At 35.6% G+C, this 18,998-nt stretch overlaps 1 protein-coding gene across 1 annotated transcript in view; it reads left to right on the top strand.

Annotated features, from left to right (window-relative positions):
• The first annotated feature begins 501 nt into the window (after positions 1-501).
• LOC116119090 (WD repeat-containing protein 91 homolog) overlaps positions 502-18,998 on the top strand; it is a 59,197-nt gene continuing 40,700 nt past the window's right edge. The window contains 10 exon segments of the mRNA XM_031405044.1: positions 502-746; positions 4,623-4,783; positions 5,421-5,561; positions 5,661-5,869; positions 6,311-6,448; positions 6,602-6,660; positions 6,814-6,908; positions 7,265-7,362; positions 10,190-10,301; positions 10,376-10,438. Coding sequence (XP_031260904.1) covers positions 513-746; positions 4,623-4,783; positions 5,421-5,561; positions 5,661-5,869; positions 6,311-6,448; positions 6,602-6,660; positions 6,814-6,908; positions 7,265-7,362; positions 10,190-10,301; positions 10,376-10,438 — 1,310 coding nt within the window. The 5' untranslated portion in view covers positions 502-512.

Here is an 18,998-nt window from a genome sequence, read left to right as displayed (position 1 = left end):
CTAAACATATACCATCTGTTGAATTTAGCTTTATGATTTTGGACAACATAAACGAAATGAGTGTACTTATATATAAACATCGCATCACGCCCCTGTTCAACTTGATGTTACAATTGGTGCATCCTCTCAGTATTTCTAGCACTAGTCTTAGAGTATCATCCATTTGTAAATAGGCATTCTATATGCTATCTATTATCATTTATGTTATTATGCTTTGGCTAGAATTTATTAAGTACTTGCAGAAAGAAATGCATTATTAGGGTCCTGTGAGTAATTCATTTCGTAATTGAACTTATGGGCATATATGTATCTCCTGTATAAAATTACCGTTGATAGCCTGTAAAACATGAGATAAGTGCTGGTGAAAAGAGAAATAAGTAGCAAGAGGAAAGTTCCAGACAAAACTGTATCTGTATGGTGTGTTTTTTTCCAAGAGATATTTATAGTGGACTATGAATGTGTAGTTTATGCACTTGAAGTTATGTTTATGATTACAGTTCTAGCATGATAAGATGGAGAACATGCTATATGCTGAGGAGCTGGTGAGAGAGTTTCTTGTTTTTAGAGGGTTTACAAATACTTTGCAAGCTCTTGAGGCTGAGTTAAGCACAGATATAGGCAAAGGGTTTCAAGTGGATAAGATATTGGAGTTAATCTTCTTGGTATATATTCTTAAGTTTCAAGCAGAAAAATTGGTTAGTTTACTGTGTTTTTTCAAGAAGTGCTTTTCGTCATCATCGGAGACAGTACTTACTGCTTACTCTATTAAAACTTGAGGTCTCTATTCGACGCAACTATATTGTTCATGCCTTACAATCAGGAAGAAAAGACAAAGTTGTAGAGTTTTTTGGAATTAATGGAAATGATTTGCTGCAGAGGGGCCAAGATTGGGCTCCATGGATTGGTGGGTTTGTCTCTTATTCTTGAAATTGAGTTTTCAAGCAGTAATTTATCATTCATTGGTGATCATGGATGTGCCATGCAGCCATTCCTTATTTAAAAAATCCAAGCTTGGATCCTCAGTTTCGCATATATTTCTCAAAGGAATGGGTTGAAGCCTTGCGACTCTCTATGAGGAATTTTTTAGGGAGATCTTCAACGGAACTCATATCCTTTTGACATGAGTATCGGCTGAAATACTGTGAAGTTTTGATATTTTATTGTGACTCCATCTTCATGATGTCTATTGGTTGGTTGAGTTTAGTTGTTCTACAATCTTAAATCCTCATTCATAGAAAATGTTATTTTCCCAAATAGCCTCACACTATTGTAGTTTTTTTTTTTTTTTTTCTTTTTGGGTACTAAATTTTTCCACGTTTTCTATCCGAAGCCAGAAGATAATTTTTTTACTTATTTCAGACAAATTGTCACACAATTATGATCATGTAGCTATTTTCACCTCTTGACGATAAATTGATATGTTTTCTGATTGGATTTGGAAGAATTTTTCCTTAACTAAATTAAGTCTTCCTGCCCTCTTGAAGATTAGTTCAGAGAAGAACACTGTAAACCGTCTCAAAAAGGACATCAAACAACTTAATGTTAAGCTGTCACAACTTCAGGCCTTATTGGAGGAAAAAGAGGCTCAGTTAAACCGGTTAAGGAAGTAAGAGCTATCTTTATTTTTTCTCTTTGGACTTTGATGGTCTGCTTACTGCATTCTTCTCAAGGAAGCTGATATTAATTTGGCGTCTAATAATGCCAGTAATGCTGAGTCAATGAAGGATGCAAGCCCGGGACAAACTAAGTGTTCTACTCCATCAAGTAGCTTGCATGAAGAAAATGTTCTTTCTGCAAACAGTCAAGAAGCTTTTTCAACTGCTATAACAGATTTAGATGAGATAGAACCGGGTCAGGAATTGGCCACTAGTCTACCTCCCAAAGTTTTGTCAAGACTGACTGGACCCAAGTCTGGAAATGACTCAAGTTCTCGTTCAACTCTTGACGCTGAAGATGCTTGAGCTGGTGATTCCATTCAAATGTAGTACGATATTCCTTACAGTGGTAGATGACTGCTTTTATTGGTTGCCTTTATGAGTTGACGATAATGAAATAATTCTTGAGCACCATCTTTCAGGCAGCCTAAAGAAATTGTTTTGCTTAAATGACAAGGGTGTTGCCTCTCTGATATTCACAGAATTCAAAGATCAACAACTGAGATTTGACATGACTGTGGTTTAAGTGCATCAAGGGTGAGGGTGTCTAGGTGTGATGGTGGAAAGCAAGGAAACCATGCTTGTACAAACTACCAAAAGTTGAATAAATTATTGAGTAGATCAGATGTTAATATGCAATTAAATAACTGGGTGCTGTTTATTCTATCATGTGTAGAGAATTTAAAATATGATACTTGTGGAATATGTTAGATTTAAAAAGCAAGAGAAGGTTGCATTTGGGGCCGTCTATTGGAAGGGCTGAAGATATTAAATTGAATTTATTAATTTTGAGTCCGGGTTCTTTTGTAGTAGCTTTAAGCAAGAAGTATAGGAAACCACTTATTGAAGGTATTGAAATGGCTATTGAAGTTACAGATAGCACCTCACACTATTGAGGGTCGTATACATATAAGTACTCTGAATGAAGTTGTGTAAAAGAAGGGGTCTTGTGTCCCAAATTGTCCTCACACTATTGTAGATACCGAGAGAACAACACTCTCACCTGAATGATTAAAGCCCCTAATCACTCGACTGATACTCACAATCTGGAATTGAATCTGAACCCTAACACAGAGACAATAGCCGACTCAAAGAATAACCCTAGCCTCCTTTTTGTTTTCTCTCTCTCGAGAATGACTGTATCATGCGCTTATATATGGTTGACTCTGTGAGTGATCCTGGCCGTCCAATCTGAAACGAATCCTGTGGTCTGCATTTGCCCAAACTAATACGCCTGAACGACGCCGTATTAAAGTTACTTAAACGACGCTGTTTTCTGGCTTCCACATTTAACAAGAATCTACTTGAAAGTACTTTAAATAATGCAAAAACCGTATCAACACATTAAAAATTAAACGGACTCTGTGAATCATTAGACAGAGGAGGAAAGGCAAAAAGTGGCTTCCAGAAATTCCTTTTACAGATCTCAAATGCAAAGCAATCTATGTAGAAAGGTTAACATAACTTAGACACTAGTGGAAGAAATATATACCGTCTAGTTACCAAGCCTTCGTTGTAGTTTGGCAATATTTACTTCCACTGCCACACTCACACAGATCCAATCTTTAATATCAGTCAAGATATTGAAGTAGGCATGTCTCCATGATTGATTAAGCACAAGAGTGCCACACCCTCCCCAGAAGCCTGCAACATAACCATGGGCCAAGCTTGCATAATGCCCCAATATCTTTCTGTGACAAAACTCTCAAGTCTCTACTTGAAAGGTATATTACCATGGAATCTGTTAGCTTGCTAACTAAGAACAACCAAATTGGGTGGACTTTACCCGATCCATTAGGGTATCTTTCCATATAATGCATTACTCTGAAGATCTAAGATTCTCAAGTTTGTGCAATTCCTCAAAAATGGCGGAGAAGTTATTATTGCTTAAACTAAGTGTCGACATTATGTAGGGAGCCCAACGGGTGAGGAATTTTTTCCAGAGAAGGTATTGTTCGCCAAATTATGAACAGCTAACTTTTGAAACTGTACCCAACAATCTGGAAGAGTTCCTGATAGACGGTTGCAAGAGAGGTCAAGATAAGACAAGCCAACAACACATACAGAACATATGAAAGAAATTGGTCCTGAAATTCTGTAAAAATTTTGGACTGTGTTTGGTAAATACAATTTTTATAATGGCTATGATAGATTTTTTAAAGCTATGATTGTCTGTTTGGTAAATTATAATAATCTCATATCTTATTCCATAAGAGTTGGCTAAACATATACCATCTGTTGAATTTAGCTTTATGATTTTGGACAACATAAACGAAATGAGTGTACTTATATATAAACATCGCATCACGCCCCTGTTCAACTTGATGTTACAATTGGTGCATCCTCTCAGTATTTCTAGCACTAGTCTTAGAGTATCATCCATTTGTAAATAGGCATTCTATATGCTATCTATTATCATTTATGTTATTATGCTTTGGCTAGAATTTATTAAGTACTTGCAGAAAGAAATGCATTATTAGGGTCCTGTGAGTAATTCATTTCGTAATTGAACTTATGGGCATATATGTATCTCCTGTATAAAATTACCGTTGATAGCCTGTAAAACATGAGATAAGTGCTGGTGAAAAGAGAAATAAGTAGCAAGAGGAAAGTTCCAGACAAAACTGTATCTGTATGGTGTGTTTTTTTCCAAGAGATATTTATAGTGGACTATGAATGTGTAGTTTATGCACTTGAAGTTATGTTTATGATTACAGTTCTAGCATGATAAGATGGAGAACATGCTATATGCTGAGGAGCTGGTGAGAGAGTTTCTTGTTTTTAGAGGGTTTACAAATACTTTGCAAGCTCTTGAGGCTGAGTTAAGCACAGATATAGGCAAAGGGTTTCAAGTGGATAAGATATTGGAGTTAATCTTCTTGGTATATATTCTTAAGTTTCAAGCAGAAAAATTAGTTAGTTTACTGTGTTTTTTCAAGAAGTGCTTTTCGTCATCATCGGAGACAGTACTTACTGCTTACTCTATTAAAACTTGAGATCTCTATTCTACGCTACTATATTGTTCATGCCTTACAATCAGGAAGAAAAGACAAAGTTGTAGAGTTCTTTGGAATTAATGGAAATGATTTGCTGCAGAGGGGCCAAGATTGGGCTCCATGGATTGGTGGGTTTGTCTCTTATTCTTGAAATTGAGTTTTCAAGCAGTAATTTATCATTCATTGGTGATCATGGATGTGCCATGCAGCCATTCCTTATTTAAAAAATCCAAGCTTGGATCCTCAGTTTCGCATATATTTCTCAAAGGAATGGGTTGAAGCCTTGCGACTCTCTATGAGGAATTTTTTAGGGAGATCTTCAACGGAACTCATATCCTTTTGACATGAGTATCGGCTGAAATACTGTGAAGTTTTGATATTTTATTGTGACTCCATCTTCATGATGTCTATTGGTTGGTTGAGTTTAGTTGTTCTACAATCTTAAATCCTCATTCATAGAAAATGTTATTTTCCCAAATAGCCTCACACTATTGAGGTTCGTTACATATAAGTACTCTGAATGAAGTTTGTGTAAAAGAAGGGGTCTTGTGTCCCAAATTGCCTCACTATTGGAATATTTTTTTTTTTTTTTAACTAATCCATGTGTCCCAAATTTGTCCATCTTTTCTATCCGAAGCCAGAGGATAATTTTTTTACTTATTCGAACAAATTGTAACACATTATGATCATGTAGCTATTTTCACCTCTTGACGGTAAATTGATATGTTTTCTGATTGGATATGGAAGAATTTTACTTAACTAAATTAAGTCTTCCTGCCCTCTTGAAGATCAGTTCAGAGAAGAACACTGTAAACCGTCTCAAAAAGGACATCAAACAACTTAATGTTAAGCTGTCACAACTTCAGGCCTTATTGGAGGTAAAAGAGGCTCAGTTAAACCGGTTAAGGAAGTAAGAGCTATCTTTATTTTTTCTCTTTGGACTTTGATGGTCTGCTTACTGCATTCTTCTCAAGGAAGCTGATATTAATTTGGCATCTAATAATGCCAGTAATGCTGAGTCAATGAAGGGACAAACTAAGTGTTCTACTCCATCAAGTAGCTTGCATGAAGAAAATGTTCTTTCTGCAAACAGTCAAGAAGCTTTTTCTACTGCTATAACAGATTTAGATGAGATAGAGCCCGGTCAGGAATTGGCCACTAGTCTACCAGCCAAAGTTTTGTCGAGACTTACTGGACCCAAGTCTGGAAATGACTCAAGTTCTCGTTCAACTCTTGACGCTGAAGATGCTTGAGCTGGTGATTCCATTCAAATGTACTACGATATTCCTTACAGTGGTAGGTGACTGCTTTTATTGGTTGCCTTCATGAGTTGACGATAATGAAATAATTCTTGAGCACCATCTTTCAGGCAGCCTAAAGAAACTGGTTTGCTTAAATGACAAGGGTGTTGCCTCTCTGATATTCACAGAATTCAATTACAGACAACTGAGATTTGACATGACTGTCGTTTAAGTGCATCAAGGGTGAGGGTGTCTAGGTGTGATGGTGGAAAGCAAGGAAAATATGCTTGTAAAACTACCAAAATTCGAATAAATTATTGAGTATAGATCAGATGTTAATATGCAATTAAATAACTGAGTGCTGTTTATTCTATCATGTGTAGAGAATTTAAAATATGATACTTGTGGAATATGTTAGATTTAAAAAGCAAGAGAAGGTTGCATTTGGGGCCGTCTATTGGAAGAGCTGAAGATATTAAATTGAATTTATCAATTTTGAGTCCGGCTTCTTTTGTAGTAGCTTTAAGCAAGAAGTATAGGAAACCACTTATTGAAGGTATTAAAATGGCTATTGAAGTTACATGAAGGACTATTTGCGTCTTGCTGGGAAACTGAATTTATCCTTGTGTCTTGAATAGGTCAATAGGTTGCAGTATATGATTTAGGAACTTATAGTTAGTAGAAATAATTGTTGAATGTTTTGTGGCAGAGAATGGTAGAGAAATGCTGGGAGAAGAAGAATTCCCAGAATTGAAAGTAGATTTCCAGGTAAATTGCTTTAAAAGATTATTTTAGGTGCAGTGTTTTCACATTAGATTTTGGTTTTCTCCTTTCGGCATTTTGTTACTCATTTGCTAGTGAAAGATTTCTGGTTTATTTTGTGACTGTGTATGTGTAATTTTTCTTAGCATGTTATTTTAGGAGACATTTTTGGGCCACACCGGTCCCATCAGTCGCTGCCGCTTTTCTGCATCTTGAAAAAATATAGCTAGTGCTTCTGTGGTTGGCACTGTCAGGTACTTAATGGAAATAGGTGATACATTGGTGGTCCATAGTCCATGAGACTGCTAGTGTATGTTCACTTGGCTTAATAGGTTGTCCAACTTGTGCCTGTAGTGATTTAATCAAAATTTCCATTTGTGTTTGCGCATTTCAATTAGTTGGTCTGTTCAAATGGATTAATTCTGACTGGTTCAAATATTTCAACATTAAAAACTGATTTTGAGTGACATTAATTAACTACCTAATTTGGTGAACATGCTCGAGGAGACGCGGGAATGCCTCAATTACTTAAAGTTGTTCTTAAACTACTTGATTATTTTTTGGCATTTAATTTACTTACTACTTTTGGATTTATGCATATACAACAAAGTATATGGACACATGACTCGTCAACTCCAGCTTCTAGAAATGCAACCATATACTGTGGGGCAGAGATTATGTCGCTTGAGTGGGAATGTAAATCTGACCGCTTCGTACATGATGTGGCATTACATGTTTTGTTCTTCGAGATTACTAGTTCCAGCTTCTAAGTTATATTTTCTTTTTGACAAAAGCTTCTAATTGGCTGTAATACTCCGTATTTTCTTGGTGAGTTTTACTTAATTTTTATTTATGTGAATTTAGGGGGTAATATGTAAGAATTAAAACTTTTTAGAGATGTTTTAGTAAGAAATAAGGCATGCTGGGTTATTAGGTAGTTTTGCAAGAGTACTTGTGCGAAATTGGAAGTGTGAAAATCTTTTAACAACTTTATGAAATTGTTTAAGATGAGGGGTCCTTTTAATATTGTGTCATGCAAGGGTACATGCATAATTCTCCAGGGGTGAGATCATGATAAAACTTAACTTTATTTAAAGGATTTTGGGGTGCAAGATGTAAGAATCAAAGACTAAGGGATGCATGCATAATTGGCCAATGCAAGATGGATTAAAGGAATTTCTTTAGGAGAATTAGCCCACGGTTTTGGCACATTGTTTTGCCATGGTTGTGAAATTTTATAATTTTGAGGATAGGATGGTGGAGTGGAAAAAGAGAGACAGCCGGAAAAAAAAAAAAAAAAAAAAAGCCAAAGAGAAGGGAAAGAAGAGTGAAAGAGAGAGAGAGTGAGTGTCGGCTAAGTGAGGAGGAGGAGATCTCACAAGTTTTTTCTCAATGGGTAACATGCATGTGATTTTAGAGTGCATATCATTCCACCTTCATACAGTTTGTGCATTTCTTTTCTCTAAATCTTGGTGTGCTTCGGGTTGTTAGGTGGAGGAGAAAGGCAAGATCTTTGAGGCAGCTGGACCTTTCGGGCTGAGCTAAATTTGCTTGTGGAGTGGAATAATATTGCATGAAACTGCATGTTTTAATTTCATGGGTGGTTGTGGACAATTCGGGTGTTATGTCACTCTTTAATATTTTGTTGGCTTTATGGGAATGCTAAGCAGTGAATTGTATGAGGAGAAGGCATGAAATTGATAATTTATGGTTGCGTTGGTTGGGCATAATAAAATTTAAGAAAGTCAGCATATGAGTTTTGATACTTTCTTAATGATGATTTATTGTTATGGGTTCAGTTTATGAATTTTGCAAGTTGGAGCTGCTGGAAGTTACCTTGAGTATTCATATATTTACTGTTTTGATATTGTAATGTTGGCTGGAATTGTTTCTTAAAAAGAAATATGGTATGATGAAAACGTGAACTGAACTTTGTATGTATAGAATTGCTAATTGATTTTTTTATTTTGTTGGCTGGAAGTTCATTTTGCTTTGTGCTTGACGTCATTTGGAAGAGACATTTTGTTTAGCTGCTGGGAATTTGGGGAAAAGATAGTTGTTTGAATTATTGAGTTTTATTATAATAGTGGCGGGCCTAATATATAGGCCCAGATTTTGTTAGTTGGGTTTTAAAATGGACATGGCCTTTTGAAGCCTTATTGGGTTGTAAAATGAAAATGAGCCCATTATTGTTTGAGGCTTTAGATGAATTTGTTTATATTATTTTTGTTGGGTTTAGGCTTTGATGTTAATTAGTGGGGAGGTTATTATGGGAAAAGAAATTTTGGTGAGGCATTGTGTTCTCGGTTATGGGGTGTGTAATTGTCAAAGTTGAAAGTCAGTTTGGGGGTTGACTGCAAAGATTAAAAGTTTTGGGATTTTAGTGAATTGATGATAAATATAGGGTGTAAATAGAATTTTACATACTTTTGTATTTTGACGTGGTAAGCATTGCATTCATGATTTCATACCTTTTTATTGAAATTTTATTATACTTTATATATATGCATAAGGCAAATTTTATATTATACTTTATTATGCATAAGGCATGCATGATGCATATTTGGAATGAAATTGTGGATGCATGATTATTATATGTTTGACTCCCGGATTGGAAACCGTAACCGTCCCCCTCTAGACATCAGCTAGTATTTGATATTTATCCTCATGCGCGCATTGAGAAGGTCCTCTACCGAACCATTGGTATATCCTACTAGAACAGACGGACGCCACGAGCTCCAGCGGATTACACCAGGCGGTTATTGGCCGGTGTGGGATTTTGGACGCCCCAGGGTAGACTGTGGGGCGAGATTATATTTGATACCATATCATGACACCCCGGTAGACTGTGGTTGAGCATGGTATCCATGATGTTCGTACCATCCCGAGGGTAGACTGCGGATGGTCCACCCGAGGGTAGACTGTGGGTGGTGTAGCTTCATGTCTGAGTTAGGGACTGGTTCAGATAGTTTGATCTTGGCCCCTAAGTGCTAGTAGGGTGGTGATAACTGATTTATTTTATATGATAGTGGTGTGTGATTTCATGGCATCCGAGAATAATATATATATATATATATACTGTTGTTGCCTTATCATGTAAGTGCACTAGTGTTGTGTGGCATACAATTATTCATACATGTTTTCAAAGTTAAAGTTATTTTCGTATAAACTATATTATCCGCTCACTGGGCTTCCCAGCTCACTGTTTTATGTTTCCTCCCCCAGGACCGTAGATCGGGTTCGTGTGAGCATACTCTACGCTCTAGGTGTGGCCTTGACGCATGATGAGTTGCATCTTTTACAAACTTTAGTGGACTCTGATACTATGTTTCTTTTGTAACTGGATTTCAGTTCCTGTTTTTAGAATATTATTGTGTATTTCCACCTTCTAAACCTTAAACATGCAAATGCACTACTTCACTTTCGCCTATAAACGGAATTGTTTTTATGAATGTTTTTTTTTTTTTTTTTAAAGAGTATTCACCTTCCTTTCGGGATCTTGAGTCTCCTGGAGCGCCCGGATCCGGTGGGATAGGGATACTCGAGAGGGGGCGTGACATTGGCACTGCTGATGGAGGCATTAAAGCATGGAATGTTGATGCTAAGGGAGTTGTCTGTGATCTCAATACAACTGAAGCATTTCCTAGGTACTTTGACAACTGTGTGCAAATAAAGATCAAAATAGTTTATGCTCCTGATTCACATTTTTGTTTTGCTGCAGTGTCTTGGACCTAAAGTGCAGCCCAGTAGAACCGATATTTGTTTCTGCTGCAGCATCCAGAGGGTATTTGTTCAATCTCAATCTTCAACTGAGTATTTCTGATCTTACCTGAATAAAGTCTGTATGTATGAATGCTATTCTTCATAAGTGTTCGCTGGCAAGTTTCTTGTTGATGCTAGTTTTCTACTCATGGATACAATAATTGATAATTTCTGTATTTTGGTTTCCATGTTTTTTACTAACCAAATTAATTTTGAACCGTTCTTCCTACTAGTTGTAGTTGATATCCCATTTTTACTAAGCTTGCTAACTAAAAGCAGAAACTAAATTCTATCCCATGCAATAAGGGCCTTTCATCCCTCTGATAATAGTATTAACAAATACATCTAGCAAAGAACCAGAAAGATTTGAACTAATGATAATTTGTTTGAATCTGCTGATGTGGCTGACTCTGGTCTGCTTATGGTACTTTTTGGACACCTGACGGGCCAGCCATCCTTGGAATCCCCCAATTGATGAGTTGAACTGACCAGCTGCCTTGCTACATTTTTGAGAGCTCATCAAAGATTGAACAATGAAACATTAGTGTACTGGAATAAAAGCTCACTGCAATTGTTCTGGTATAAATATAATTTATGAATCAAACAATAGACTTAACTTTCTGAAGTACTAATATACTGTTTGCATTCTGTAAAAGAAAAACAGAGGATAATGATAATGATAATTTAAGTTTATTGGTGGTTCTGTATACATGGACTGATGATTGCATGTGCTTGGCGTATAAATCTAGGTACGGGTGAGCAGTTAACAATCTGCTTAATTGCAATATTTAGATCGTTAAATTATGTTTCTACCTGGTGAGGTGTTATATGAGAACATCAATTATTTTGCACATATTGTTTTAAGAGATTCATCATTCATGCATAAGTACTATATGGTCTCTCGATCTTGATCAATATTAATTTGCAGCTACGGCTCAAATTATACTGATACTTGGGGGTTTGCCTCTTTAACTGTCTGGAACATGAAAACATGGAAAGCTATGGTATGTGCCCTGAACTTCTTTTTGTGATACTGTTGCCAGTTTGTGCCTTAATGAATTTTCGCTTCTACGAAGACAGTCCTTCCTCTTGGTGAAGATCCACCAGCAATAACTTCCCTTGGATTCAATCACAACGGAAAGATTCTAGCAGCTGCTGCAGTCGATGGAATGATCCACATGTTTGGTATCCTTTTACAAGTATAGTGTTTGATGTAATTGTTAAGTAGCTAATGGTTTTAGGGAAATGTGAGCAAAAATGTCTCATACACTGTTACTCATGCTCTCTCTTAATGTTGACAGGTGTACATATTTAATTACAACAATGGCATTTTGATAATAGATCTAAATTAGAGGTTATTGAATCCAACTCGGATTGATAAACGTGTTAGGGACACATGTTCACATGAAAAAGAGAGATTGAATACAGAATGTCCTTAGCATTTCTGAACGTTTTATATACAATTTGCATACCCATTTTGACATATGAAGTTGCAGTTCTGAGAAGTAAAAGAAAATAAAATCCTTATTTCTTTCTTGTTTATTTTTTTCTGTCATGTAAAAAAAATTTGTAGTTGAAGGCATTACATGTCTATTGAACTGCTTATCTGCACTTCTTTTGAAAGGGTACCTCATTTTCTTGGTACCTCATTTTCTGTGACTTTGTTTGATATATGCTTAGTTTCAAAGAACAAGTTATGTGATCATCTGCATTAAACTTAACTTTCTGTTCATGTTATGAATTTTTTTAATCGTTTAGAGACTAACAAGTAAATCTTTCGATGTTTACAACTTTTGAACAAATTTTTTTAAAACCTTAGTCCATGATAGTGGAAACAATTGAAATCCATTCATGATGCTTTGAACTTGGATTAATGGTGGTTGATAATATCACATGTTTGCATTCTTGCATATTTTTCGTATATTTGCCTTCTTAAATCAGTGTTTTCTATATTTTGTAGGTTCTTTGAACCTGAGACCTAAAAACATTGTAGACATGAGATGGCTTTGGATGCCAATGGGAGGAGATTATTGGTAACATCGGGTTCAGTAAGGGCACCAATATATCAGGTTTTTCTCTCTCTTGTACACTATTAGCACATAAATACACGTCTGCTTGCATTGTGTTTGGCTCTTTTCTACATTTTGAGACCATTGGTTTGCATGCAAATTGATACTGAATGTCCAATCTCTAGACCATTGATTAAGTCGCTGACTTGTGGCCAAACTGATTACTACTTTGTGGGCAGTCCAGACTGTTTGGTACCCCACTGACTATTATAGATTCAGGCGGTGCTCTCATGATAAAGTAATTATTTTTCTTTTTTCAATTAATTTGATTCAAGTTTGAGGTCATGCTACCGGTTTCAGAAATCTTCCCCACACTGCAGCTGTAACAACCGTGGATTGGCACCCAAACTTGCCCATGTTTCTGACAAGCTCAGCTGATCACTCAGTTAGAGTAACATCCGTTCTGTAATGTGTGTCAATTTTACATGTTATTTTAACGTAATTTTTGGTCGGTTAGAAGTTTGAGTGAATTTTTCTCCTCTGTGATCTGACAGAAATTCTCACATCAGAGTACCTTTGAGCAGCTTGTGTTATATAGGATGCATCTTTAGCAGTATGTATTATGACCGGATAGGATGAATTTTCCCTAGTTGTAATTCATTGAATATTATGAAGTTATAATGCATCATTCATTCTTTGTTGTAATTCATTGACCCATCTTTGCTAGTTGAGGGGTTCTACCTTCGCCTGTTTTCTCCTACCTATTATCTTTCTGTGACAAACTTTTAACTCTCTTAATTTGAAGGCTATTCTGGTAAGTGATTATTACATAGGTAAAGAAACTGCAGAAATTTGCCGCAATAACATACTTTTTGGAGAGGTTCGGTGCTGACCCACTTTTAAGAAGGGATAGTTTTGACTTGTAATTAAATGCTCACCTTCATAAATCCGAGAACGTTACAGAAACGTTTTTTCTTATTATTATTTTTAAATTTTTAAGATGATATAACTCCTTCAAGATTACAATGAAGAAATAAGTGTAAGAATGACATTCGAGAGGCTTAATAGCTGCTGCCGGAAACAGCATCCAACAGAAAGGACAATAAAAAAAATTAGGGTAATTTCCAAGTACTTACCCAACAAAACCCAATTTGGGTTTTATGATTTATCCCAAATGTCTCTCACGATGTCAATTAAATAATGGTAAAGGATGGCCATCAAGGCTATGGATGTAATTTCAATGATATTCTGGAAAAGAAAATAAAAATAAAGAAAAAATAAGCCATTGTTCTGTTAATGACCAATCGACCATATGCTAGTCCTTAAGGTGCTGCCTGCGGCCTGCCTCAGTAGAAGCACAGCATGTTCAATCATGTGTACCTAAGCTCTGAAAATAAATAAGAACATAACCCATTAACTTAACCAAAAGACTTTCGTTTTCACTGATAAAGGGAAATCATTGATCATAACTTTTCACTTGAGAAGGAAATCGGGTTTTTGGATTTGGAGAAGGTGGCTAAGATATGGTGAGGATGTTCTTTTTCTTTATCAGTTCTTTTAATTATATAAAATATGTAAGTGATAATTGTAGGGGAATTCTGTAGTTCTGTCAAATCAGTTTACCTTTTGCCGTTATATAATTTAATTATGCTCAAGGGAGATATTCGAGGAAAAACCCAAATGTGATGGAAGATCTCGAATTTTCTTAGTAGACTTGGGTTTTGTTGGATTTTTCCTAAACCTAACAAGAGGTTTTTGGAAATTACCCTGAAAGTGAAACTAAACATGTAATTCAACACTAAAAACAAAACCCCGAATTGTTGTGCTCAAAACTAAAGAGAGAACACAATTTTTACGTGCTTATGTTCTCGAGTCGTGATGACCAATTCACTAATTATGAGGATCAAAATTGTTCGGAAACTTTTAAAACATTCACTCAAAATATTCAAAAGAATAAATGTTTAGAAATTGAATATATATATATATATACTACTATGAAAATAAATACCAAATTGCATTTCCATATTGCACTTGTTATTCAATAAGCAGAGAGAGGTGGAAGAGGCAGCAATCCCCTCCGTTTCACAAGTCACAATTCAAAAGAAAATTATGTAGAAATGTTGTAATAATTACACAAAAAACACTAAATTGAAAGGACTTGAGACTTAGAAACTAAGTCTTGTTCGCAGTTTGGAGATACTGACAGCTCCTGTCACATAGAGCCAATCTTTTGCATCAATCAAGAAATTGAAGTAAGCATGTCTCCACGAAGCTTTGAACAATAAAGTGCCACAGACTCCCCAAAACCCTACTACAAAACCAGTTACCGAACTCAAATAAAACCATAGTTTGTCTTTTGGAGAGTCAGTGTCCTCTTTTCCTCCATTATTAGTGGCTGGACCTTGAGCTGATTCATCACTTGGACACTTAGTTGGAAGTGGCAACCCACACAAACTGGGATTCCCTCCATACACTGAGGAATTGAAGCTTTGGAGTTGGGTGCCTGATGGAATTCTGCCTGACAAGTTGTTATTTGAAAGATCAAGAACACTAAGACCACTTATTAGTGAAAGGGTCGGAGGAATTTCACCTGAAAATTGATTTCTTGATAAATCAAGGAAATCCAATGATTTTAATTGACCAATTTTCGAAGTGATTTCTCCACTCAAATTGTTTCTAGAAAGGTTCAAGGCAACCAATCCTGTAAGACTCATAATCTCTTCAGAAACTTCTCCACTTAGTATATTGCTTGAAAGGTCAAGGATCTTTACCAATCCTAGAATATTCTTGAACTCGCTTTTACTTCCTTTCCATGTCAACACTGCATTATCAAAATACTCATAGCTCCCAAATTGATAACTAATATGGGGGTTATAGTCGGTGGTGATGGTGGCACTGATATTGTTTCCCTGAGTCATTGCGGAAAAATGGTTGAAACATTTTGGTATAGTTCCTGAAATATTGTTTAAAGAAAGGTCCAAGACTTGAATATTTGCTAGACGGCATAGCCGGAGAGGAATATTTCCAAAAAATCTGTTGGATTGCAAACTAAGAACAATCAAATCTTGCAAGCTTTCCCCAATCCACTCTGGTATCCTTCCTGATAATGCGTTCCTTTCTAAATCTAGCATTCTTAGTTCTGTACAATTCTTTAAAGACGAAGGCAATTCTCCAAAGAAGCTATTATTGCGTAAACTCAATGTTTGAAGATTACTTAGAGCACCCATTGTGTCTGGAATTTTCCCAAAGAAATTGTTGTTTGCAAAATTAACTATTGTTAAGTCATTGAATTGCTTCCAACAATTTGGAACCCCTCCAAATAGCAGGTTACTGGAGAGGTCAATATAAACCAAACTCTCAGTAATGAAACATAAGGAGGAAATCGTTCCTGAAAATTTATTTTTGGACAGATCCACATAAGATATATGTGAAGGAAGTTCAGGAATTGGACCCTCAAAATGATTTGAACTAAAATCTATTCCCGAAATTAAAGAAGAATTAAATTTCAAAGACAAATTTGGAAGTTTACCCTTGATCTGATTGTGAGAGAAATTTAATTCACTTAATTTTAAGGATAGATCCCAAAACCATTCAGGTAAAATATCTGAGATTCCGGCATTTGGAAATATCTAGAGTTTCAAGACGTTTTTGAGTTTGAAGCCATTTTGGGAAATGAGGCCCTATCTTGCAAGAGGCAAGACTTATAATGGTCAGTTGACAAGGAGGAATCCAGTCAGGGCTCAGTTCAAAAACAAGAGAGTTACCAGCTAAGTCTAAAAAAAATAAGTTGGAGAGATTTGAGAAAAAGGCTTCTGTGATTTCACCCTCCAATGAATTCCCACGAAGCACCAAAACCCTAAGGTTGTACATGAGTCCAATGCTATTGGTTAAGGTCCCATTCAAAAGATTCTGTTGAAGAAGTAGTGTATCTAAGGACGAAAATCTTGAAAGATCAGGCACTGAACCTATGAATTTATTGTCACTTAAGTCCAAGCCCCCCAGAGTGCCTTCAGGGCACGCACCAATTAAGTTTCTAATAGACTTCGAGAGTTTTCCTCCAAGATTATTATTACCCAGATCTAATGAACCTAAGCGACACATATTCCCAAAGGATTCTGGAATCCCACCTTCAAGGTGATTATAAGCAAGAGAGAGTTGTGTTAGCGAAGTGAAGTGTCCAAAAGCGTCAGGAATGGAACCTTGTAATTGGTTATAGCTAAGGTCCAGAAATTGCAAACTTTGAAAGATTTCCAAGCTGACGAGGAATTGGTCCACTAAAATTATTGTTAGAGAGACTAAGGTGAGTCAATTTGCTGAGGGAACCAATGAACTTAGGGATTTGACTTCCACCAAAATCATTGTAACTGAAGTCTAAATAACTTAAATCATGCAATTTAAGCAGAGAAGAGCTAATTGTACCTCTCAAACGCAGGGAGGCATCAGACCACATACCAAGATCAAGCTTGTTGATATGGCCAGTTCTGTCGTTGCACTGAACTCCTCTCCAGTTACAACAATTCTTTTTAACATCTTCACTTCCCCATGAAGAGAGATAGCCACCTTCATCTACCAGGCCTTGTTTCAAAGCAAGCAGCGCTTCTCTTTCCTCCTCTATGCACGTTATAATGTTTGAATCAGCAACTGTTTGATGCACAACGAACAAAATCACCAGAACCAGAAGCAAATGTAGAGGAAACCAGCCACCTGACATCATCGTCAAAATCAAGCAGCAACTCCAACAGTGAAGTTCAAGCAGTAAATATGAATGTGTGGTGATATTTCTGAAACACCCAAGCCCACATGCATTATAAAGTAGTGAATTACCGTGTGTTTCTCGACAAGAAAGTCTTCGATCAAGTCAACCGACCATGGGAAACGAATTTTGCTTTCTCTTATATGCTCGTTTAACATGTTCATGTTTTAAGGAGTTGAATCTTATGATGTGAAAATGACATTATCAATTATAGTATTACCAAAATTTAAAAGCAAAGTATTTATTAAGCCTTCAATACTTGTGAGTATCAATAACTTTGCTTGATTGTAGAAGACGTTTTCTCATTAAAGTAGGAAGGTGTAATATAAGTGTTTTATGGCAAAAATTTGTCAAGTGATTCTTCAAACAATATGTTTTTCTAAGGAAGATTTTTTCATAAAAAAATATATATCAAGCTAGTACTTCTAAAAATAAAATAAATACCAAAAAAAATTTCATTCTAAAGAAATGTTTAATTTGTTAATTTGAATTAAATGTAAAATAAATACAAAATGACGTTTAAAATAGTTGAAAATACTTTATGGAGTACTTGTTATTCATTAGGCATATAGAGGAGGAAAGGCAGCAATTCCCTGTCTCTCACAAATCACGATTTGAACGCAACTTATAGAGATACGTTGAAACAATTAAACACAAAACAATAAACATGAACTTATCATCTACAAACTAGGCCTTTTTCGCATGAACTTTGGAAAAATTCGAAGCAGCTGCCATGTAACTATCTTTTACATCAATCAATAAATTGAAGTAAGCATATATCTACGAAGCTTTGAATAGTGTAGTGCCACTGCCACATACTATAAAACCCCATTCTAATTCTAATAATTTTTGTATATATATTTTTATGGTTTTGTTTACAAGAAGGGACTTTTCTGTCAAATTTTTAAAGTTTTGCTGGGGTTGAAAATGAAAGAATGGAAATTTTTACTACACCATGACTCCAGTAATATAAAAATAGAAATTGACTCCATGACTCTACTAACATAAAAATATGAATTAATTAAGCGTCACATTTCATCATAACCATTATCATCATCAAGTATAAAAAGCACTGCGTAACAATGAGCTATAATCTCTGAAAATTAGCTCAGACCCATTGCATACTTCTGCATGTATATTGCCATGTGTTTTCCATTAACGGAGTCTTCCGTCACAAACTTTTGGTATAAATATATATCTACCTATTACTATTAATCCCTCAAAAATAAATCTAAATTAATAGTAATGTTCAACCCTATTAGATTTACCAATCTATTATTTTTAGTTACATATAAAGCATAAATATTTGACATTAAAAATTGTGTGTTTTCCATTAATAAAGTCTTCAGTGAGATCAATAGACGAAATAGTTAATCCTCTAAGGCAAGAAGTTTATGCTCTGTTTTAGACAGAAATATCCAACCCGTGATGTGTGCTTTGCGGTAGTCATTGTGGGGTTTCCAAAAAGTAAGTGTTAATTCCAAAAAGTAAAGTGTTAAATAGTCAAGCTAACCTATCGTTAAGTTTGCGTCTTGACTTTCTCTTACGCGGTTTTATGTTTCATGGTTTTCTTTCTTCCCCAGTAAAACGAAGTCTTCTATCAAGTCAATAGCTTATACAAAACGAAATTGTGCTATAACATGTTCATATATGATTCATGATGCATATGTTCATACATTAATGTGTGCATTAAAAGGTATACATTTATCATATGAAAGTCAATTTTCAATATTTAATCAATGATCATTTAACATATTATTATTATGCAGGATAAATGTACTATAATAGTATAGTCTGCTCTATTTTTTCCCAAGATTTTC

This window comes from Pistacia vera, unplaced genomic scaffold, assembly GCF_008641045.1.
Source record: "Pistacia vera cultivar Batoury unplaced genomic scaffold, PisVer_v2 Contig872, whole genome shotgun sequence".
NCBI classification, from domain to species: domain Eukaryota; kingdom Viridiplantae; phylum Streptophyta; class Magnoliopsida; order Sapindales; family Anacardiaceae; genus Pistacia; species Pistacia vera.
Note: the sequence above shows the minus strand (reverse complement) of the source record. Positions and strands in the feature narration are given on the sequence as shown.